General features: G+C 39.3%; 2 protein-coding genes across 12 annotated transcripts in view; one reads left to right on the top strand and one right to left on the bottom strand.

Moving 5' to 3' along the window:
* Nucleotides 1-8,058, bottom strand: part of INTS9 (integrator complex subunit 9) — a 166,014-nt gene extending 157,956 nt beyond the window's left edge. For 2 of the 5 annotated variants that reach the window (XM_064271902.1, XM_064271905.1), the window contains exon 1: nt 7,527-8,058. In XM_064271902.1, coding sequence (XP_064127972.1) covers nt 7,527-7,535 — 9 coding nt within the window. In that variant the 5' untranslated portion in view covers nt 7,536-8,058. The other 3 variants (XM_064271904.1, XM_064271903.1, XM_010592337.3) reach the window with 2 other exon arrangements.
* HMBOX1 (homeobox containing 1) overlaps nt 7,780-25,352 on the top strand; it is a 298,479-nt gene continuing 280,906 nt past the window's right edge. For 3 of the 7 annotated variants that reach the window (XR_010318531.1, XM_064271912.1, XM_064271910.1), the window contains exon 1: nt 7,793-8,307. The gene's annotated coding sequence lies outside the window, so the exon portion shown is untranslated. Of the gene's footprint in view, nt 8,308-25,352 lie in introns of all 7 variants that reach the window. The other 4 variants (XM_064271916.1, XM_064271914.1, XM_064271913.1 and 1 more) reach the window with 4 other exon arrangements.

Below are 25,352 nucleotides of genomic sequence, written 5' to 3'. Positions count from 1 at the left end.
TCCTCAACCCTCCTCAATTATCTGCCAATACATGTTGTTGATCATCAGAGCAAGTGGCAAAGGGATGTGAGTTTCAGAGGAAACCAATCACAAAACAAATGTGCTACTGCTGTCATAGCAACCATAATACTGTCATGCTTGTATTAGCAGGTCAGCCTTCTGGCTTTGCTAATTAACCATACAAATCAACCAGATTTTTTTTCCAGTTCATCTATTATTACAGAAAAATCTGTTATCAGTATACCTTTTTGTCTTGGTAAGTAAAAAAGATTTAATCTTCAGAGTAAGAATTTAGGACTTTGAAGTCCCCAGCAGTAAATACCAATTTTTATTGCAGAGTACCATTGAACAATGTATATAACTTGGCCTGTGTCACATATAGCTTTTTGGGGTTTGAGTAAATCATGAAAGGACAAAAAAATCTATTATTTTGTAACAAAAGATGTGATAGAACAAAAGTTGTGATAACAGACGACCTTTTATGAAGTTGTGATAAAACACGACCTTTCAAAAGCCTGAAATGATATTACATTACAAAGACACATGAGGGCACTCTAATCAACCAGCAAAGAGAAACACAGAAAGGTCTTGAAATCAGGTTAATATTTAACAACTGTATTCTAATAGGAGAATTAAAGCAATAGTTAAATTGTGAACGTGTGTAATTGATAGCTAAGAGATTTTCTGTTCCTAATCCAAATATAGGAAGCCAAAAGGATCCTGTAATTACGTAAATTGGAGAAGGAAGCCACGACTCTCAGATCCAAGATGAGGATTCACCACATCCCTTTCTAATGATTTGTTAAACTGACCTAGGGTCAAGTAAAGGTCTTCTATGTAACCTACGGAAACCCCAGTGGCGTAGTGGTTAAGTGCTACGGCTGTTAACCAAGAGTTCAAATCCACCAGGCACTCCTTGGAAACTCTACAGGGCAGTTCTACTCTGTCCTATAGGGTTGCTATGAGTCGGAATCGACTCGATGGCAGTGGGTGGGTTTGGTTTTTTTTTTTTTTTTATGTAACCTACAATCCCTCTTGGTACTTTACTTATCTTCCGCTGGGAGCACTCCACAAATCCATTTCTTTGCTCCATCTGTTTTCCCAGGATAAAAAGCTTGAGCCTTTCCTGAAAGCCAATAGGAATGAAATAGCATTTTGCACAAGCGAGCAGAGACCACTGAAGAACGTATCTTCTAGACTTCTTGAGTTTTTAAATTTGTAAATACAACTACAGCATATAATTTCCTCCATCGAATTCAGCAAGTATATTAAAACAAACATTTAAATTATCTTTTTTTCAGACCTTTAACCAGGGAGCACCAGTAACTCTGCAGACAACCATGGATTCTAAGGCAGTCAGTCAGGCTCATTCCCTAAGGATTACCATTCGTCTCAGAGTTACATTCAAATTTATGCCTCAGCAAATTTACAAATAATATCATGCCATAGATCTTTGGGATCAGCTGTAACAGATAAAGTGGGAAGTGTTAGAGGTTTGAACGCCAAGGGCCTACTGTGGTTGCATAATAAATCTTTGATAACTGAAAGAAGATTCTTTCCATCTCTGGCGCTATCCACACAAGACACATACATATGCCTTGTTCTTGAACTGCTTCTTACTATTTTATTCACTTTAACCTTCATCTGCTTGAATGACTAGATTCTTGGCCATAATGTTTCAGACTCAACTTCTGTTACTGTCCACCTACTATCAGTAAAGGATAATTGCGCTGTTCAACTTTAAAGTATAGCCAACTTTTCTACTGTTCATGACTTAAAAGAATATATCTGTCCTGATATGGATGAACCTTGAAAACTTCATGTTAAATGAAAGAAACTGCTACAATCAAACCACATACTATATGATCCCATTTATACGAAATGTCCAGGACAGGCAAATCCAGAGAGACAGATTAGTGATTGCCTAGGGCTGGGGGAATGGAGGGATTGATGGATGATGTATGAGGGGTATGGGGTTTCTTCTAGAAAATATTCTACATTTGACTGCGGTGATGGTTGCATAACTCTGTAAATATACTAAAAACCATAGAGTTGTATACTTTAAATAGGTGAATTGTATAATATGTGAATTATAGCTTGATAAAACAGTTTATATATGCGTGTTTATACATCTATGTATGTACACACATTTATATACGTATACACATCTATCTACCTATCACACACACACACACATCTCATACCAGTTGCCATAGAGTTGACTCTGACTCACAGCAACCCCATGTGTGTCAGTAGAACTGTGCTCCACAGGGTTTTCAATGGCTGATTTTTTGGAGGTAGATTGCCTGGCATTTCTTCCAAGATTCCTCTGATGGGCTTGAACTTCCAACCTCCTGACTAGCAGCTGGGCATGTTAACTGTCTGCACCATCAAGGGACAGACTCTCTCTTTTTTCTTCTATATGGTCAGAAGGGACTGAAGAGACATGACTACATGTGCATTCACCTGCAGCCCCTTCCTCCCCCCTCAGCCTGGTACGAGGTAGTACCACTGTGCAAGCATATGCCAGGTGTGACTCCCTCCCTTAAACCATCCAGCGAGGGTCAGGGGAGCCAAGCCTGCTTGTGCATCCCCCATCCCCCCCACCAGACATGATTTCCTCCCTTAACCCATCCAGTGAGGGGTGGAGAAGCTGTAACTGCATGCATATTCCCCCACAGCCTCTTTTCCCCTCCCCTGCCCAGGAAGAAAATCATAAACACAGTACAAATAAAACCAACAACAACGAAGGAATTGAAATGACAAGCCACAATCAAAGAAAACTCAGCACAGAAAATTAAGCAGAAGAAGAAACCGTCAACACCATACACAAACACACACAAATAACAAAATGACAGCAATAGACTCATACTATCAATAATCACACTGAATATGAACATCTAAATGCACCAGGAAAGAGGCTGAGAGTGGCAGAATGGATAAAAAAAATAGGACCCATCCTATCCTGTCTGCAAACACACACCTTAGACACAAACATATAAATAAACTAAAACCTAAAAAAAACCTAGAGGATGGAACAAGATACATCAAGCAAACAATAACCAAAAAACAGCAGGAGTGGCAATATTAATCTGATATAACAGACTTTAATGCTAAATGCACCATAAAAGACAAGGAAGGACATTATGTAATGACTAAGAGTCAAGCCATCAAAAAGACATAACCATAATAAATATATACACACCCAATGACAGAGCTCCAAAATACATAAAACAAACTCTAAGAGTACCGAAAAGAGAAATAGACACCTTCACAATAACATTAGAAAACTTTAACACAATACTCTTTGCAAAGGACAAAACAAAGAAAAAGAAATTCAGCAAAGACATAGAAGATCTAAATACCACTATCAACCAACTTGACCTCATAGACGTATACAGAACACTTCACCCAACAGCGGCAAAGTACACATTCTTCTCCAATGCTCATCGATCATTCTCCAGAACAACACATTTTAGGCCACAAAGCAAGCCTCAACAAATTCAAAAACATCAAAATAATACAAAGCATCTTCTCTGATCACAATGCTCTCAAAGTAGAAATCAGTAATAGGAATAACAAGGAAAAAAAAACTAATACATGGAAACTAAGTAATACCCTGCTTAAAAACTACTGAGTAATAGAAGAAATCAAATATGGAATTAAAAAAATTTCTAGAGTCAAATGAGAATGAAAAAACAACATACCAAAACCTTTGGGACACAGCAAAAGCAGTTCTCAGAGGGCGGCTGATAATAACACACACATCCAAAAAGAATAGGCAAAAATCAAAACATTAACCCTACAACTCCAACAATTAGGAAGAGAGCAGCAAAAGAAGCCCACAGTCACCAGAAGAAACGAAATAATAAAAATTAGAACAGAAATAAACAAAACAGAACACAAAAACAACAGAAAGAATCAATGTAACTAAAAGCTGATTCTTTGAAAAAGATTGATAAAATCAACAAACCACTGGCCAAACTGACAAAGAAAAACAGGAGAAGACACAAATAACATGAATAAGAAATTAGATGGGTGACATTACAACAGAACCAACTGATATAAAAAGGATCATAACAGAACCCTATGAAAAACTGTAATTTGAAAACCTAAAGAAATGGACAAATACCTAGAAATACACTACCTGCATAAACTAACACAAAATGGCGTCAACAATTTGAACAGACCTGTAACAAAAGAAGAAATTGAAGGGGTCATGAAAAAACTCTCAACCAAAAAAAGCCCCAGCCCAACAGCTTTACTGGAGAATTCTACTAAACATTCAGAGAAGAGCTGACACCAGTTCTACACAAACTATTCCAGAACACAAAAATGGAAGGAATATTCTAGAATTCATTCTATGAAGCCAGCCCTGATACCAAATGCTGGTAAAAAAAAAAAAAAAAAAAAATTCATCACTAAAAAAGTGAACTACAGACCAATATCCCTCATGAATACAGAAGCAAAACTTCTCAATGAAATTCTAGCCAATAGAATTCAAAAGCATATGTAAGGAAAAAAAAAAATACATCACGACCAAGTGAGATTCACACCAGGCATGCAAGGATGGTTCAACATTAGAAAATCAATCACCTTAATTCACCACATAAACAAAACAAAGGAAAAAAAAATCACATGATCATCTCAATTGACACATAAAAGGCATTTGATAAAATCCAACAGCCATTCCTGATAAAAACTCTCAATAAAATAGAAATAGAAGGGAAATTCCTCAACATAATAAAGGGAATTTATACAAAATCAACAACCCACATTATTCTCAACAGGGAGAATCTGAAAGCATTCCCCTTGAGAATGGGAACCAGAAAAGGGTATCCTTTATCACCACTCTTATTCAATACTGTATTGGAAGTCCTAGCAATAAAGTGAGAAAACGAAATAAACCTCCAAATCAGTAAGGGATAAGTAAAACTATCCCTATTGGCAGATAATATGATCCTATACAGGAAACCCTGGTAGCATAAGTGGTTAAGAGCTACGGCTGCTAACCAAAAGGTGGGCAGTTCGAATCCACCAGGCACTCCATGGAAACGATATGGGGCAGTTCTACTTTGTCCGATAGGGTCGCTATGAGTCGGAATTGACTCGACTGCAACAGGTTTGATTTTTGGTTTTATGATCCTATACATAGAAAATCCTAAAGATTTCACAAGAAAGCTACTGGAACTAATAGAAAGATTCAGCAAAGTGGTAGGATAAAAGACCAACATACAAAAATCAGTTAGATTCCTCTACATCAACAAAGAGAACTTTGAAAACGAAATCAGGAAAACAATACCATTTATAATAACCCCCGCCAAAAGATAAAATACTTACGAATAAATCTAACCAGGGACATAAAGACATCTACAAAGAAAACTACAAAACACTACTGCAAGAAAACAAAAGAGACCTACATAAATGGAAAAATACACCATGCCTCTTGGATAGGAAGAGTAAACGTTGTGAAAATGTCAATGCTACACAAAGCGATATACAGATATAATGCAATCCTGATCCAATTCCCAACAGCATTCTTCAGTGAGATGGAAAAACTAATCACTAGCTTTATACAGAATGGAAAGAGACCCTGAATAATAAAGCTTTTCAAAAGAAGAACAAAGTGGGAGGTCTCACATTACCTAATTTCAGAACCTACTATACAGCTATGGTAGTTGAAACAGCCTGGTGCTGGGACAACAACATAGACCAATGGAACAGAATTGAGAACGGAGAAGTAAATTCATCCACCTATAGACAGCTCATCTTCGACAAAAGACCAAAGGTTATTGAATGGGAAACAGACGGTCTCTTCAACAAACGGTACTGGCAAAACTGGATATGTATCTGTAGAAAAATGAAACAGGATCCATACCTCACACCATACAGTGAGTAAAATAAGTCAATCGTAAAAAGACAAATATTGTTTGATACTGATTTTATAAAGAAGAAAAGGCTTACACACAGAAAAAAGGAAAGGAAAAGGAAGAAGGGAAGGAAGGAAGGAAGGATGAAAGGGAGGAGGGGAGGGAAGGAGGGAGGGAGGGAGGGAGGGAGGAAGGAAGGAAGGTAGGTTCTTTTATGGTTACCAGGCATGGTAGAGGGAGGGAGGAAAAATTACCAAAGAGGTAGTAGATGGAAAGATATAGTAGGAACGACTTAACACTGGTGAAGGGAAAAGCAATATATAATATGGGAGAACTCAGCAGAACGTGACCAAAGCAAAAGGGGACACTGAGATGAGCATGCGAATAAAGGGCAACTACCATAACTACTATAGTATAGACAGTCCTGCAACAATAGTATTAACAATAATTTACATAAACAGCTTTAAATGGAGACAGTTTTGGAGTTGAATCTACTTTTAATACCTTCTCTGACTTCCACCCTGCAAACAGTTGCCACTTTGCAGAGCGTATGCCTGTAGCATGATTATCAAATGGGTGCTATGTACTTTCGAAAAGCATACTCAAATAGTTATATAAAAGGAAAAACAAACCATTTGTTTTTGTATAGAAATTACAGAAAGTAAAGCTTGACAAAGGAGCCCTGACGGCACAGTGGTTAAGTGCTCCGTTGCTAACAGAAAGAATCAGCAGTTTGAACCCACCAGCTGCTCTGCGGGAAAAAGATGTGGCAGTTTGCTTCCATAAAGATTACAGCCTTGGAAACCCTATGAGGCAGTTCTACTCTGTCCTATAGAGTTGCTATGAGTCAGAATCGACTTGATGGCAATGGATGAAGCTTGACAACTTGGTTGCAGGATTTTAAGATTGAGAAGCAGTGTTTCACAGCTACCTTCCTATTCTAATTGTGCTATTACTAATTCAATAGGGTTGGAATTAACTCACAATAGAAGTAAAGAGTGAAAATAAAGATCTGAGAAGCTACTGGAGCTCTGTGATTCAAGGATTTCTCTAGGTATACTAGCATTTTCCACCTAACCTTTGTTCATGCAATCTCTACAGCCCTAGACCGGAATGTCTTGACACTTCCTCTCTGCCCATCCAAATCCTATACAGGGTTTAAAACTCAAACCCTGCAAGATCACACGCTGATTTCCTTCTCTGAATTCAAAGGGCAATTATAATTAAACTATAACAGGAAACTTAATAAGTGATTACGTTCTGCCTAGTATCTTCTACTCGCTTCAGCAGGGAGAAGAGCTAAACATGTATCAACCAGTGTGCCTATTATAATACTCACGTGGAAGCTCAGAAGTCATAGGTGACTATGCTCCAATCCTAGCTCACAGGTGAAGAAATGAGACAGTCAACCTCTTATCTGAACTGACAATGAGTGAATAAGTTCTCCGTGCTGTTTTAAGGGGCATGGTGGAGTGGATAAGGGTGAGGATTCCGACCTACTCGACTACAAAAAGCAGATTTCCCTAGTCTACCCCATATTCCTGTTCCGAAAAAGCCATCCCTCCTCCGCGACGGTTCCTTTCGCAAGGTGGAAACCACGAAGTCCAAAAGGATATGGTATCACCTTTGCCCTCTGACCTAGGAGTGGAAACTCACCAGTTTCATATTGGCCTTTAGGCTGTTCAACAGCAATCACTCGACTCCTCAAACCCAGAATACGTCTTCCGGTTCAATCTCCGCCACCAACCTGCACAGAGCATTACGGGACAGGCCGTCTCCCACCATCCCACCCCCAGGAATCATGGGAAATGTAGTCATCCCTAGATGCATCATGGGAACTGTGGTCATATTTTCTTTTTTTTTCCCTGAACTCCTTCTTCCGTCATCCTCGCCGTCTCTTCATCCTCCCTCTTCACCCCATCATGATATCTTGTCCCCCATATGGGCCTGGGACACATAGTTTTCTGGGAGGTGTAGTCCCGGTGGGTCTGGATTCCCCTTTCTCCTCCTCCCTGTGGGCCGGCTAATGGATGCGGGACTTGCCGGGAGCTGTAGTTCTCCGAGGTGCCTAGATGCGGAGTCCCAAGCTTTTACTCAAGGGAGGCAGGAACTACAACTCCCAGGGCTGCCCGGCGGCAGCAGGTGGGAGCGGGGCTGTTGATATCAATATGGCGGTTGTCAGCCAGACAAAGACAGTCAGTCTGATGTGATTGAGGCAAGGGAGGTTTTCACGGGGAGACTGGGAGATACCGGCCTCCCCTCCTCCCTTTCCTCTTCCTGTGCGGGCCTCAAACCCTCCCCAGCCCCCACCCGCCGGGCTCCCCACGCGGAAGACACCCCTCCCCCTCCCGCTTTCTCCTTCCTATCTCAGCTTTTCGTACTGGGACGTTGGGGAGGGGGCTGTGCCGGGCGGAGAGAACTCAGCGAGGATTCTGAGGTGAGTCGAGCAGTTTGAAACCGGACTACTTCAAGTCTCTTCCCTCACTTGTTTCTCTTTACTTTTAAAATTTTCCCCCAGAGGCTTTGGGGAGAAAGTGAGTGGGATGGGGAAGGGTCTCTTAAGCGGCCGGTTTGAGAGGAGGGAGAAAGCAGGGGGCTTCCGAGTAATTGACCTGGACGCAGGATATGGGGTGGGGCAGTTTATAGGGTGCATTAATTGAAAGGCGTCGGCTTCTCCCCAACTCTTTTTTCCTTGTTACCGCCACGGTGGGCGGAAGGTTTGAATCCGGGAGTTGCGGGGGGGAGTCTTCTGTTTGGAGTTTGGGAAACTGACGTGATTTTGAGGTGTGTTGGTTTGTATTACTGTGGTTTAAACTGTGTTACGGGTACTTGTGTGATATATTTGTATTGCATAAATGTCTAAAGATAAGAAGTTAGATAGCTAGAAACATAGCTTTTAACGGGGCCTGGGCTGAGTAGCGTGTGTGAGGTCCTGCTCCTGAACGTTTGGCTGACGACGTGGTGCTGGGTAGCTGGGGTTAGCAACTCGTTTGTGTAGGATTGCCCGCTCACACTCCTCTTCCCCGTCTCCGCCCCCTCCTCTGGACGCATCTCCACCCCAAACTCCCGGCAGGAGAATTGTAGAGATGATGTGGTTTGGAGATGGATTTTTGCATACTTAAGTCAGTAGATAGGTGGGAAAGGAAAAGTGTTCTTAATATTTTATTCCGGAACCGTGTTTTGGTTACACTCTTGGGGCTACTTTGAAAGGAGTCCTCCACCCACCCTCACCCCGAAACAGTAGGTAGAGGTGTCTCGCCGCCTTCGTGTTAAATATATTAATAATTAAGATTTTGGGGCGTGGGGTGGGCATACGGAGTGCTGAATTGTGTATGTGTCTGTGCGTGTCTACTGAAGATACAGAATGATTGTTGTGTATCTTGAGATAGGGCGACTTATTTTCGTGGCAGGAAAAGCTATTGGAAATTATTTGGGGGGCAGCTGAAAGGCGCTGCTTGTATTTTTCTTCTACCCCACCCTATTCTGCCTCGCATTTGCCTGAAAGCTGGTGTGGAAGAGTGAGTGAAGGAAAGAATGCAGTTGGCCTTGAAGATACCGTACTATGTGAAGTTGAATGATATGAAGTAATTGCTGTTTTTATTTACCTTAAAATAGCTTTAAAACCCTCATGTATCACATAGGGTAGAGTGATGTGACCAGTTTATTTCCATGGAATCCTGCAGGTGTAGAAACTCCTTCCTTTCTTCCCTGGCATTTGGATGGACATAATGCCTCCTGAGCCTTTTTATTTAGTTTGTGCCAATATGGTTGTGCTTTTTTGTTGTTTATACTGTAAGAGGCATCACTAGATGAAAAGATTTTGCATTTGTTTTTATTTTGCATTTATGCCACAGGTAATTGCCACGTAAGGATTGCAGTGCTTTGCGTTAAACTTATTTTTAAATTGAGCAACTAAGTTGTTAGATGTAGTTGAATTATGTTTATAAATCAAGTTTGGAAATTTTGAATTCTGAAAAATTTGAATTCTGATTTTTTGTTAGTTTCGTTTAGAGCTGTGAAGGGAAGAGGATTGCAACATCTCTTGTTTCTCAGTCTTTTATATTCAATAACACTACAAAAGGAGAATTTAAGAGCGTTTATTTTGTATTTCCATTTGAAGTAGAAGTTCTTTAGTATGCCTTCTTATGTGACTAGTTTTTAGTGTAATGGACTTTTCAATAACCAAAGGAATTGTAATAATTTCTATTTAGACTGTTGAGAATTTAATACATTTACATATGACCCCAAACTTACTGATTCTTGAAACTGCCACCTATCATAAGAGACCCTAGATTCTATAAAAACTGAACTCCACACAGATACAGTATGTAATTTTATGGGATGTTTTATAACCTTTGATTAGAAATTTCTGCAGTTGGTCATTCATGCAGTTAAGCTGATGGACCTGACAAAAAAAATTGATATTTTGTAAATCTCTAATTTATAGTATATGTTGATGCAAAGCTGAGACTTTAGTTTGGTATAGATAGGATTTCCAGAATTATCTGTTTTAACCTTGGATCTTAATGTGAAACATTACTTTGCAAAAACTGAAGAGAAATCCTATATAACTGTATAATAGAGTGTTTTTTTTTTGTTGTTGTTTTTTCTTTGCTCGAAGATATTCTGGTAGTCATAGAGTTTTAAAATGTTTAATAATTATTTTAGAAAAATACCTCAAATGCTTGTTAAGAGTCAGAAAAATATAAGAATGTTTTCTCTTCCACCTACCGTTAGCTTAGCAATTTTTTGTTGGATTTATTCTTTTTGTTTTTATTCTTTGGAAATGCAAAGTTACGGGAAAAACTTTCATGAAACTTATTCTCACTAGTACTCTGGTTGACATCATTAAATGCAAACTAGATATATTCCTTGCATTCACTGGAGTGATTCCATTGCATTTTAAGCACTGGGCATTAAGATGATATAAAGCTTTTACTGCAGGTTAAAGCTTAAAACATTCTCAGCATGTGGAAGTCATATGGTTTACAAAAGTAGAAAATCAGGGCATTGGTGCCTGACCAGCTTAAAATTTCATCCCATAACTGTGAAAGACACATTTTATTTTCACGTGATCACTTCTAAAAATGTTGCCTATATTATGGGGAATTGAAAATCCGAACTGTTTTTAACCCAATCTGTTGCTACGTTAGTGTACCGCATGTATTTATGCAACTATTTCTGGTTGCAAATGTGCATCAAAAAGCTGTTAGGGTAAGTTTTATGTTGAATGTCTTCATTAAGGAGTCATTTTCACTGCTGCAGAAACAAATTTCAGTCTTCTATTAGCCTACATCACTAATACAAACTTAATAGCACAGTATTGGTAGGTTATAAAATATATTGCAATAAATCTTGCATTGTTTCATAGTGTTTGGCAAGTTTTGATTGGAATGAAATTGTTTATTTCAGTAGTTTTTTAATACATCGGAATAAACCAAAAAAAAAGAAAAAACAAAAAAACCCCCAAACCCACTGCTGTTGAGTCGATTCCAACTCATAGTGACCCTATAGGACAGAGTAGAACTGCCCTACAGAGTTTCCAGGGAGCGCCTGGTAGATTGGAACTGCCGACCTCTTAGTTAGCAACTGTAGTACTTAATCCCTATGCCACCAGGGTTTCCATACATCGGAATACTCATGCTTAACTTGTCATTTTGAGTATTCCTTATTTTAGTTCATCCTACTTTTAATATTTCAGAGAGCTAGCATTTCCCATAAAAGCATGTTTGCTTTTTCTGTTTATTTCATTGCAGCTTTTGCTTCTATTATTTTTGTAAGCAGATCTATAAACTTGAATTTTTTCTCTTGGGAATTAAAAATTTATCCTTGGATGTCATTTTTCAAAAATTCATTTGTCAGTATACCAACCAGTTTTCAAAAATGTGAAAATTTATATAGAAATTTAAAAGTGCTGAGTGAAAATGTATTGGTTTTCTGTGCGTTTTGTGAACCTGTTTTACTTTTTTTGGCTTTCAAAATTAATTTTGTAGCTCACCTTGCTTTTGTTTGACTAGGTTTTTGTTAACTGTTGGCTTTTGGAAACCCTGATGGCTTAGTGGTTAAGAGCTACAGCTGATAACCGAAAGGTCGGCATTTGGAATGCACCAGGCACTCCTTGGAAACCTTATGGGGCAGTTGTACTCTCTCTGACAGGGTCACTTGTCGGAATCGACTTCGACGGCAATGGTTTTGGTTTTTTTGGCTTTTACGTCTCACTTTAGTAGAGCTTTGATTTATAAAAAAATTGTTATGAGTGGAAAGTACAGCTTGTCTAGAGTGTCTCGTGTACACTCATGCATGCACACACACATATATAAAACACCTTTATGTTTACATATGAAGTTGGTATACATCGATCAGACATGCAGCTGGTAAAAAAGAATCCGAACCACAAACGGCAGGAGACTGAACAGTTGCTCAAGCTAGAAACCGAAGGCTAACCACCCACATGCTGTCCACATTATAGAAACTATGGAGATTTTCAGTATCATTCTCAATGCCAAAATAATGGAAGCAAAATATGTTATTTCAAAATAGAGGCTACTGGTATTGAGATTTTTTTCTTAAAATAGTATCTTAAGTGATATGTGACTTAAGAGTCCTAAGTAAATACAACTGGCCCTTGTTGGGCTTGTTCACTTCTATGTGTCAGGCCCTAATTTAAGGCAGCGCTATGTACAACAGGATCAGGCCATTGGGATCCACAGGATTTTCACTGGCGGATTTTTAGAAGTAGATCACCAGGCCTTTCTTCCTAGTCTCTCAGTCTGGAAGCTCTGTGGCAGTCTGTTTAACATCATAGCAACATACAAGCCTCCACTGATAGATGGATGCTAGCTGTGCACAAGGTGCATTGGCTGGGAATTGAACTGGGGTCTTCTGCATTAAAGGCTAAAATTCTACCACTAAACCACCAATGTCCGCATTGTTGGATTTAGGGTACATTCTAGTTACAGAGTAAAGATTTTTCCAAGTGATTATTTGATATATAACCTTTAGTTAGGGTCTACTTAAACAACCCAGTGCTTCAGATAACTTTTTTTTTTTTGACCTTGGATAAAACAAATTTGAAGTTTACCATAACATTTTCTTGGACATTTGCTAAGAGCATATATTATTGGGAGGCCCTGGCTTTAGCGTAGTTTTACCCTCATGGTGGTACTGAGATTGATGTTACAGTAACTTTTTCCAATGTTGGTTATAATCTTAATGCAAAAGTTCACAGATCCTTGGCTTGGGCTATGAGGACACACATACACTTTTTAACATTTGCAAACAAAAGGAGAAAAAAAGACAGTAGTCTGATTTTAGCTTTGAAGTGGTCAGTTACAATTTTTTTGAATTATAAAACAAGTGGCCTGAGACCCTTCCTTGTAAGTGAGAAAATAATTCTAATCCATATAAAGGGGATTTAGGTTTTTCTTAAGCTGAAAGTGATGATTATAATAACAATGTTTACTAAATCCCATATATTGGATGTTTTCTTTGTAGATCTTCTGTCCATCTTATGTTTAGCAATGGTCTGCATATGGTTTATTGAAAGCATTTAACGGTCGTTCTTTACCATATACATATTAAACAATGAGTGTGGAGTTGCCAAGTGGCAGTAATTTTAATGTGTATGTCACGTTTTTCATAGAGGAAAGTCAAATGCTGTGGGTGTTGCCGAAATGAATATGACTTAAGGCTGAACTTGTCTGCTTTAAAATTTTAATAAAGTAGTAGTATTATTGTTTGGTTGGACCTAGCCAGTCAAGCCTTGGAATCATCCTTTCTCTACCCATCCAATCATGAAGCCAAGTTGATTTTACACTCTTTATATCTATTATCTTCTTTTCATTTTATCACTCTTCTCTTAATCTAGCTTTGTAATTGCTGGTTTACTACATCAGTCTTTTAACGAATCTTCCTGCTTTGTTTTTGTCCATTTCATTAGCTGAGGGACCTTGCTAAAATAAAATACCGTTTTTATTTTCAGCCACTGCTTTGGCTATAACCCCCTCCAGCCTTTCAGTTTTTAAATCCAAACTCTTCTACCACCTGTGTGTTCATGTCTATGGATCTGTATTCCACATGCAGACAGGCTGTGCCTCAAACTTGCAGGCAGCCATAAAACTGCTAGAAATGAGACGCATGTATCCACTGGCATCAACCATTCTATGGGTGTTAATGTTCATCTGTGATCGAGCCAGACACCTGAGACACTTACATGATGTTGGCTAAGTGAAAGCCATTATTGTTTATAGAAAGCAAACAGTAAACAATTACAACAGGTTCTCAAAGGGAAAACGTTTGCCCTTCCCCACGTTTCCCATGTCCACTCTTATGTTGCTGGGCATGCCATGGTTCAGATCAGATTCTGTGTCCATGTCACTGCTGCCTCTGGCAACCTCCACGCTGCCTGAGGTTTCTGCTCGGACGTTGGGCCTTGCTGGGCTTTGTCTCACTGGCAAGAAGACTCCTGCACAGCATCTTCCAGGTCTCTGCTTCTGGGCCTTTCTAAGCTTCTGCCACTGTGTCCTGCCACGCTACCCATGCCTGCAGGGCTCTCTTGCCACCATGCTACCCCGGTCCCTGTTGCCGAGGGGAAAGATGTGCAGCCCTTGCATGGGGTACGCTCAGGCCTCTCTTGCCCTGCACAAGCGCTACAGCTCTTCCAGCTCCGCTGGCAAGCCTCCTGCCCAGAGGCATCTGGCTCCACCCTGCTGTAGGAAGACCCACCCCCGTACAGGATCCTCTGGGGCAGTCGCTGCATGGGGCACACTCAGGCGCTTGCCCTGTGTGGGCAAGTGTTACACTTCTTTGAACTCTGCTGGCAAGCCCCCTGCCCAAAGATCCTCACCTCTCACTCAGTGGGCCAGCAAGCCCACCGCTGCTGTTCTCGCTGTTTCATGCTATTTTCGGTGTTGCAGCTTTTTCTTGTGGCTCTAGGAGGTTCTCAGAGCACGGACCTCAGGTCTTTGGTCCAAAGAATGCAGTCCACTCCAGACTTTTCTTCTTTTTTTAATTTAATAATTAATTTTATTTTTTTTGTTGTTGAGGATATGCTATAACCCCCTTTGGTTATAGTTGACTGGCTAGGTCCAACCAAGAGCAAAAGACGCACCAATTCAACAGTTTCAGTATGTACAATTCAGTCACATTGATTACATTCTTCAAGTTGTGCAGCCATTCTCATCATCCTTTTCTGAGTTGTTCTTTTCTCATTGACATAAACTCACTGCCCCCTAAGGTTCCTGTCTGATCTTTCTAGCTGCCATTGTCAATTTGATCCCCCATATAGACGGATCTTAATACTAGCAGACATTCTTTACTAGTTAGGCTAAACTACTGTTTGGTTTTAAGAAGACTTTGGGGGATATTTTTGGTTTAAGATTTAAAGATTATCTTAGCCAGACTCTTCTCGATGGTAGTGAGGTCCCTCACACCTCTGGGGGATTGACCTTTATATAAGTCTACTCCTTGTCAATCTTAAAACACAGTCCTTCGAGCAGGACCACGAGCTGACCAATCACCTTGGTAGACCATAAGTCACTCAGTTTGTATAGTCCCAGCCAGTCATTTTGTGGGAGTTACAAGACTCTGGCTAGAAAAGCCAATGTAAAAGCAATTCATTGCGCTGCACCACCTGTACCCAGATCCTCCTATGCCACTTACTAGTTCTATGTCTTTGGTCATTTAATCTCTTTGGGCCTCAGTTAACTCAACTATAGAATGGGAGTAAAAATAGTACCTATTTCACAGAATTACTGAATTATTGTGAGCCCTTAGAACGCTGTTGAGTCCTCAAAATGCTTTTAGCATATCTTTAGTGTTAACTATTACAATTATCATGTCATGCCAGAAATTTTATCTTCTTGTTTTTAGCTCATGATTTATTACTATCTGTCCTATACCTTGTGCTTTAGCCATACCAAACAAGCACTTTTTAGCATGAATAGGGGACACTTTAGACACACTTGCATAAGAGTTGCATTTATTAGTATCTTCAAGAGTGAAGAATTAATTTTGAACTTTAAAGCATATTGCTGTATGCAGAACAATAATATATTCTGTTGGTTGGGCTTCTGTTTTTCATTCTCCTAAAATAAAGAGTTATACTAGTCTAATTTAGGCCACAATTTAAAAAATACACTTTCCTAGCCTTGTTAATACAGGTTTTATGTTTCCCCCTTGCTAGTCTGTTTCTGATATCTTGTCAACTCAACTTTATGAAAAACTCATTAACTTTGTATCGTTTCTTTCACAGTCTTCCCACAAATCTGAACTCTAGCTCCATTTCTGCCAATGTGTTTAATATTACTATTGAGACAATTGAGAAGTTGAGTTACATGATTTGAAAGCAATTTTTTAGGCAGCCAGAAAATTGTTTTATTTACATACTAATGTTTATACTTGAGGTTGCTTGGCTAGTTAATTCTCACTGCTTCAGTTGGTTTTCCAACGCGGTAGATAATATACATATGGTGATTTGTATCTGTTTCTCATCCTTCTCAAGCTGGAAAGGAGGACAGCAGAGTGTGCTATTTTTGTCAAACTGAGCTTCAGATAAAACTACTGGATAGCAGTAATAGAAAGATAGCTAAGTTACCAGTCTGGATCTTTGCAGTGCAGTTTTTGTACTGTAATTAGTTGCAGTCACTTATTTTGCCAGCATTTACCTTATTGGAACGCAATTGTTCGTTGTGGAGAACTTGAAAGTAATTATTCTGCATATTATCTTTATTTCATTTTCTGTGGTCAAAGATAGTTTATGTTAATTTTATAATAGCAGTTAAAACTCTTCAGGGTAAGAATAGTTGATGCACACAGTGTTGACAGGAAAAGACAGCATCATCTCACTTATTTTTAGTAACCTATCATGCTTTTCAATAAAATGCCATTTTCCCCCAAAGGTGGTAGGTTAAAGTTAAATATGAATATCTTTGAGTTTTTTTTCCTCAAAAAAGAAAAAGTGGCTTCCTTTAAATAAAGTAGAATAGTATGAATATATCATTCAACTTTATATATATGTATATATATTGGAGCCCCGGTAGCGCAGTGGTTAAGAGCTTGGTTTCTAACCAAAAGGTCGGCAGTTAGAACCCACCAGCCACTCCTTGGAAACCTTGTGGGGCATTTCTGCCCTTTAGGGTAGCTATGAGTCAGAATCGACTCCATGGCAACAGGTTAGGTTTTTTTGGTGTGTGTGTATATACACACAAGCACACATACATATGTGTATACATGTATACATACATACAAAACACATATATATAAATTATAAACACACGCACATATGTATATACGAATTATTCTACTTTATAACTTGCATTTGAACTTCACAAAGGCATCGACTGACTTGGTCTTGTTTTTTAAAACAAGAAATCATTTAGTGAGCACAAGTTTTTGGTTGCTTCCAATTTTGAGATTCATTTTCCAGAGCAGAACGTCTTAGTTGATAATACGCCGAACTAGGTGTCTTCACTCTTATTGACCGTGTAAGTTTATGCTTATCACCTTGTTAGGTCTCAGTATCATAATCTGCTAAACAGGGAATTTAGTTTTTTGGATATATGTATATATTGCCTGGAAAAACTATTATGATTTTAGTTTTCAGAGCTTCACCACCAGATTCCTAAAATTTGAGATGGGCCCAGGAATATACATCCTTCATAAGCAACCCAGGTGATTCTAAATAACTGTGGTTCTCAGAACACTTGGAACATGCACCAAACCAAACCAAACCTGCTGTCGTTGAGTCGATTCCAACTCATAGCGACCCTTTAGGACAGAGTAGAACTGCCTCATAGGGTTTCCAAGGCTGTAAATCTTCACAGAAGCAGATTGCCACATCTTTCTTCCAAGAAGTATCTGGTGGCTTTGAACCACTTAACGCTTAACCACGGTGCCACACAGCTCTCCCTGGAAAATGCATAAACACAGCATAATAATACCTACTGAGAACCTATTATATGTGTGGTTCTATGGTAGAGTGCTTGGTAATCTCAAATACCTGCTTGTAATTTGGAGTGTTTCTTCCTTGAAATGTGTCTGCCTCATGAAACACTGCATATCCATCCTTCCTAATTGCATATGCCACTAAATCATGGAATGGAATATGTTTTGGGTAAGCATGCCTGTTTTTCTAAATGTTACGCTTTACAGTTAGTATTATGCTGCAACCATCTAGTCTTTTCTGTTTATATTATCAGTTCATTTTTTTAAAGTTTATATTTTCATGTACCAATTTCTAAGGCAGTCTCTCCCCTACCCACCTACTCTCCTTACTCTAGTGCTCTGGATCTACTCAGCAAGTTTTAAAAATTTTTTTCACCTAATGCACTTTGGTATAATCAGCCGTCTTTGGCTAGTTAACTCTCACTGCTTCAGTTGGTTTTCAAAAAAAAAAAAAAAAAAAGATGATATGCATATACATAACTCCTCACTTTTTTTTAGGTTTCTCGTCATTCCTCTCTGAGTGTTAATTTTGTTGTTGTTGTCGAGTTGATTCCGACTCATGGCAACCCCATGTCTACAGAATAGAACTGCTCCATAGGGTTTTCAAGGCTGTGTGACCTTTTGGAACCAGATTGCCAGATCCTGTCTTCTGAGGTGCCTCTGGTTGGGTTCGAACCTCTGAGTCTTAATTAGTTCTGGAATACTGAGCTGGTTGAGAACATGGACTTTGGAGCCAGACTGTGTTGAGTGTAAATCTGACCTCCATTACCTATTCTGTAATTTCGTGTAAAGCTTGCTGTCTCAGTTTCTCCATCTTTAAAATGGGGACAAATAATAGTACCCAAGTCATGATAGTGTTGTGAGTAGATGAGGCAATATTTATGAGGTGCTTAGAATAGTGATTGGCATAGATTAAGGCATACCTTATTACATTATCATTAGTTTTTCTGTGCTTCTGTATTTACTGTCCTCCTTCATTCTTTGATTTCTTGTATGTTGCAGGTAATCCCTTCCTAATTTCTATTTTGTTTTCAGTTTTTCCTTTGTAGTCTTAGCTGTATGTGATGCAAATACTTACTTCTTCTTAGTTAAAATTCTTTCCTACCCAGATATTCTTTCCGTTACCCATTTCCGTTCTTTTTAAAATTACTTCTGGTCTTGGTGTTCCTAGATATAAAACCTTTAAATCACCTTTTTAATACTTTCCTTTTCATATTTCCCTCTCCCCACTTTATCTAATTCATCAATGTTCTGCTGGTTCTTTCACCATCATATCTCTTAGGTCATTCTCTTCCTCTTTATAACAATAGTTGCCATCCTCATGGAAAGCCTGGTGGCGTAGTGGTTAAGTGCTATGGCTGCAGACCAAGAGGTCGGCAGTTCAGATCCACCAGGTGCTCCTTGAAAACTCTATGGTGCAGTTCTACTCTGTCCTATAGGATCGATATGGGTCGGAATCAACTCGACGGCAGTGGGTTTGGGTTTGGGCCACCTTCATCATTTCTTGCTGAGATGATTAGAACAGTAAAACTGATCTTCCTGCCTCTTCCCTACTCTTATTTCATGGTGCAACAGTACTGTTAGAATAATTTCCATCGCCTTTCTTCAAGTTATTCAAGAAGTTATGGTACTTTAGTTCAAATTGTGGTATATTCCAATTTTTAATCCCTGTGTTTTTTTAAGGTTCTTTAACATTTTCTTTCCTCCCTTACTAGCATCCTGTTTTCCTATTCCTAAAGATGTTTACTTTGTTACATTCAAGCAAATTTTCTTCCCTTCTGCTGTATGTTTTCAGCCATTACTCTTTGTATTTGCTACTTTTCTGACATACTGTGTTTGGATATTTTTATCTTGCTAGTTAAAACCTTCTGTCTGAAAAAACATTTTCCATTTAACCCTGTCACACCTGGACCCATCGTTTACTCCACATATAAGCTGCACTTACATACTCAGTTATCTCTTTTTTAATTTATTTGTAAAATATCTTAACATTTAAAATATTTTAGTTTTCATTTCATGTGTATAAATTGGATTCCTAGCTGAAATGTAAGGTTCTTGAGAGTCTCTTTTGGCTTGCCCCCTCTGCATTCTTTCTCCTCCCTCTTCAATTTCCACAATTCACTTACTAATTTTCATTCATTTAGCTAATATTGAATACATATATATTTTGCGAATAAGACATAATCTAGCCTTTAAGACGCTCACTGCTTGGCTTTGATAGGATTAGACAGAGGACTCAGCTGTGATTAATATTGTGCATGGGTTATTCTCACAAATAGAAATTAGCAGTAGACAGATTGCTGAGTCTAAGTTCCCTGACAAATACTGTTGGCTGTAGAATGCTAGTACCAATGACAGTGGTTAAGAATAATCAGAGTAGATAAGTGGTGATAAGGTAGGAATTTTAGGATTCAGCATCTTCTGAGGGTAAGCTTGATTTTTCACCTGTTTACCAGGATGGCTGGAGATCTAGGATTTAAAAAATTATAATTGTTAAAATACTATGTTGAAAATAATCCAAACAATTAACAAGCATGTAAGGTAAGTGTAGTAATGCCTTCCTTCCCCCAACACACTCTACCCCGGTGTTCTCAGCTATTGCTCATAACAAACCACTCCAAAACTTAGTGGTTTAAAACAACGATAATCTTTTTATTATTATTCTCTCTCAGGGCTCAGGGGGTTGACTAGGCTCAGCTAGTGGTTCTCACTTGAGGTCTCTCACCATTTACAACCTAACAGTGCTGGAGCTGGAGTTATCCAAAAGCTTGCTCACTCATGCCTGAGCCTGGCTTGGGAGGAATTAAACAACTTGGGGGTGAACAGCAGTGGCCTCTTAGGTATCTCTCTCTGTCTGTCTGTAGTTTCTCCATTTTGTAGCTGGACTCCTTACATGGCAACTCAGGGCTCCAAAGGCATGTATGCCAAGCGAGGAAGAAAGCCAGGCATATTGTTTTTTATGACCTAGCATTGGAAGTCATGCAGTTTTACTTCTGTTACATGCTATTTGTTGAAGTAGCCACACAGACCTGCCCAGGTTCAAGAGCAGGGAACACAGAGTCCACCTCTAGATGAGGGGAGTGGCAAGGTTCTAGAAAAGCGTGTATGACCAAAGACATTATTGAGGCAATTCTGGAAAATACAGCCTGCCATGTTGTTGTTAGGTGTTGTTGAATTGGTTTCAACTAAATGACGCCATGTACAACAGAATGAAACGCTGCCTGGTCCTGTGCCATCCTCACAATCGTTGCTATGTTTAAAGCCCATTGTTTCACCCACTGTGTCAGTCCATACAAGGGATAAGTGCTATTAATAATTTGGTTTACTTTCAGATCTTTTTCTTTGCATGTACAAATCATATTCCCAAATGCATACTTATATGATGGTATCATATGGCAACTTATATATATATATATATACATTTTGAACATTTTATCATGTTTTAGGTGAATGTTTACCCAGCAGATTAGTTTTGCATTCAGTAATTCATACACAAATTGTTCCGTGACATTGGTTGCAATCCCCTCAAAGAGTCAGCACTCTCCCCATTTCCACCTTGGGTTCACTGTCTCCTTTTGTCCGGTTTCCCTGCCTCTTCTTGCCTTCTTATCTTTGCTTTTGGGCAAATGCTGCCCTTTTGTTCTCGTATAGTTGCTTGTTCTAAGGAGCATATTCCTCACGGGTATAATTATTTATTTTGTAGATTAGTCTGTTATTTGGCTGAAAGGTGGCCTCCGGGGGTACTTCAATTCCATGTTAGAAAGTTGTCTTAGGACAGTAGTCTCAGGAATTCCTCTGGTCTCTCTCAGACCAGTAAGCCTGGTCTTTTTTATGAATTTGAAATTTGTTCTACATTTTTCACTCATTCTAACTGGAACCCTCTATTGTGATCTTAGTCAGAATGATTGGTAGCGGTAGCCTGGCACCATCTAGTTCTTCTGGTCTTAGGTTAGAGGAGGCTGTGGTTCATGTGGGCCATTAATTCTTTGGACAGATTGCTTCCATAAGTCTTTGGTTTTCTTCATTCTCCTTTGCTCCAGATGGGAAGAGATCAATAGTTGTATCTTAGATGGTCACCTGCAAGCTTTTAAGATCCCAAATGCTACTCACCGAATTAGGATGTAGAACATTATTTTTATGAACTACGTTAATGCTAATTGACCTATGTGTCCCCTGAGACTATGGTCCTTAGCCTTCAAGCCTTGTTGCTCAGTCCTGCGAGGGGATTGATTGTGTCTAATAAGTTTCCATGACTGTGCCCCCTATGTGCTCTGTTATATATATGGATGTACATGCAGTCCTTACAGATATGTATGCAGAAATATCCACAAGCATACCTATTTGTCTAAGTTATCTAGTGCTGCTTTAACAGAAATACCACAAGTGGATGGCTTTAACAAACACAAGTTTATTCTCTCACAGTTTGGGAGGCCAGAAGTCTGAATTCAGGGTACCAGCTTCAGGGGAAGGCTTTTTCTTTCTGTCAGCTCTGGGGGCAGGTCCTTGTCATCAATCTTCCCCCTGGTCTAGGAGCTTCTCAGCACAGGGACCCCGGGTCTAAAGGACATGCTCTGTTCCTGGCTCTTCTTGTTTGGTGGTAATGAGGTCCCTGTCCTCTTTTCTCACTTTTTTCTTTTATATCTCAAGAGATTGACTCAAGATATAACCTAATCCTGTAGATTGAGTCCTGCTTCATTAACATAGCTGCCTATAATCCTGCCTCATTAACATCATAAACCAAAAACCAAACCCGTTGCCAATTCCAACTCATAGTGACCCTATAGGATTGAGTTGAACTGCCCATGAGGTTTTTAGGGAGCAGCTGTTGGATTTGAACCACCAACCTTTTGGTTAGCAGCCTGAGCTCTTAGCCAATTAACATCATCACAAACCCACTGCCGTCGAGAGGTTAGGATTTACAACGCGTGGGAAAATTATATCATCACAAAATGAAGGACAGTCGCACAATACTGGGAATCATGGCCTAGGCAAGTTGACCAGCATTTTTGGGGGGCACTATTCAATCCATAATACTATGTATGCTTGCGGGTGTACTCCCTTATGTCTTCCCTCACCTATTTAACTGTGTTTCCACTCACAAGTTATTGTTTGTTACTACTGTTGTTACAGTAGTGTGTATGTTATAGTATTTGCGACTTATATTTTTTATTTAACAATACATAGTAGACATTCATCCATATCAGTACATTGTTTTGAACATCATAAATAAGCGACTGATAAATTGTTTAACCATTTGCCTACTAGTGGAGCTTATGTCTAGTAGGAACCTCATTTGACATGTTGGATGGGCCTGTGGTAAATGTTACAGTGAATAGCACTAAGTAGGTAAGCCATCACAAGCTTGCTCTTTGTGCTACTCTTTCTACTATCTGGGAATTATTTTTTAAATCTCTTCTGTCCCCCTTTCTTTGTCTTCCTTTGTTGCTCCCTGCTCTGACCTGCTCAGTAATGCTGTACTTTTGTCTTGATCTCAAAAAAGATGTAGAGGAGATAGAAATATCATCAAGTATGGAGTAAACCTGTCTTATTGGGCACTTTACCAATTCAGGGATTGTTTTTTGTCTTCCTGTTAAGTATAGAAAAGGACATCGTGACTTAATTTGAACTAGTAGTTGATCAGTTAATCATAAAAGTTGGTTATAAAAAAGAATCATTAAAAACTGAGCCTCTAGACAAATTTGTATGAGACCACTATTACAAAAACTCAAGAAGAGGTTTAAACCCAGAAGAAAAGATTCTTTGATGGTTACAAGGGTGGGGAGGGAGGGAGAGGGGAATTCACTAACTAGATACTAGACAAGAACTATTATAGGCGAAGGGAAGGACAACACACAATACAGGGAAAGTCAGCACAACTCGACTAAACCAAAAGCTAAGAAGTTTCCTGAACACAACCAAACACTTCAAAGGGCCGGGTAGCATGGGCGGGGAACATCGTTTCAGGGAATGTCTAGGTCAGTTGTCATAACAAAGTTTATTAAGAAAATGTTCTGTATCCCACTTTGGTGGGTGGTGTCTAGGTTCTTAAAAGCTAGTGAGTGGCCATCTAAGATGCATCGATTGGTTCCAACCCACCTGGAGCAAAGGAGAATGAAGAAAACCAAAGACACAAGGAAAATATTAGCCCAAGAGACAGAAAGGGCCACATAAACCAGAGACTCCATCAACCTGAGACCAGAAGAACTAGGTGGTGCTGGTTATCAGCAATGACTGCCCTGACAGGGAACACAACAGAGAGTCCCTGACAGAGCAGGAGAAAAATTGGATGCAGAACTCAAATTCTAGTGAAAAGACCAGACTTAATGGTCTGACTGAGACTGGAGGAACCCCAGAAGCCATGGCCCCCAGACTCTAGCTTAACCCAGAACTAAAACCATTCCCGAAGCCAACTCTTCAGACAAAGATTAGACTGGACTATAAGACAAAGTGGTACTTGTGAAGAGTGTGCTTCTTACTTCAAGTAGATACATGAGACTACATGGGCAGCTCCTGTCCGGAAGTGAGATGAGAAGGCAGAGGGGGACAGGAGCTAGGTGAATGGAGACGAAAAATTTGGGGTGGAAAGGAGGAGTGTGCTGTCACATTATAGGGATTTCAAATAGGGTCACGTAAGAATGTATATATTTTTGTATGAGAAACTAACTTGAGCTCTGAACTTTGACCTAAAGCACCATTAGAAAAAAAAAAAAACAGCCTTTAAACATTTCACTTTAATCAAAACATAACACACGTATTCATTAATCTTTTGATACAGGACAGTGGTTCTCAATTGGAATGAATTTTACTCCCCAGTGGACATTTGACAATGTTTGGAGATGTTGTTGATTGTTGCTATTGGGGTAGGGGTGTTGTTGGCATTTAATGTTAGAAAGGAAGCCATGAATACTGCTAAGCATCCTTCAATACACAGGACAACCCTCTCCCTCCCCATAAAGAATTATGTTAATTGTGCTGGGGCAGGGAAACCCTGTCTAGGACCAAGGCCATTTCTTGGTGTATGGATCCACAGATTGGCATTCTACATCAGATTTTTATGGATAACCATACCCATAATTTATCATTTATGATTTCAAAATGGAGGGAGATCTTAAAGACATTTATAATACAACCTGTGAGTCAGATCTTAATAGTTTATGATTGTCCCCAAGTCTTTCACAGTCATCTGCTGGAAACCAATCCCGCTGCCATCGAGTCGATTCCGACTTCTAGTGACCCTGCAGAACAGACTTGAACTGCCTCATAGTGTTTCCAAGGCTATGATCTTTATGGAAGCCGACTGCCACATCTTTCTCCCACAGAGCAGGTGGTGGGTTTGAACTGCCCACCTTTGAGTTAGCAGCCGAGCACTTAACCACTGCACCACCAGGGCTTCTTCACAGTTATCTGACCCACACCTACTTCAATAGCATTTTCTTTCTTTTTTTTTTAGTAAATTATCTTAAATTGTATCAAAACATCTGACTTTTTTTTAGCTCAATTTTCATAAAAACGATTCACTCATATTTCATTGGTTTAGAT

This window comes from Loxodonta africana, chromosome 19, assembly GCF_030014295.1.
Source record: "Loxodonta africana isolate mLoxAfr1 chromosome 19, mLoxAfr1.hap2, whole genome shotgun sequence".
Lineage (NCBI taxonomy): Eukaryota > Metazoa > Chordata > Mammalia > Proboscidea > Elephantidae > Loxodonta > Loxodonta africana.
The sequence above is the reverse complement of the archived record's forward strand: the minus strand, read 5'-3'. Positions and strand labels throughout refer to the sequence as shown.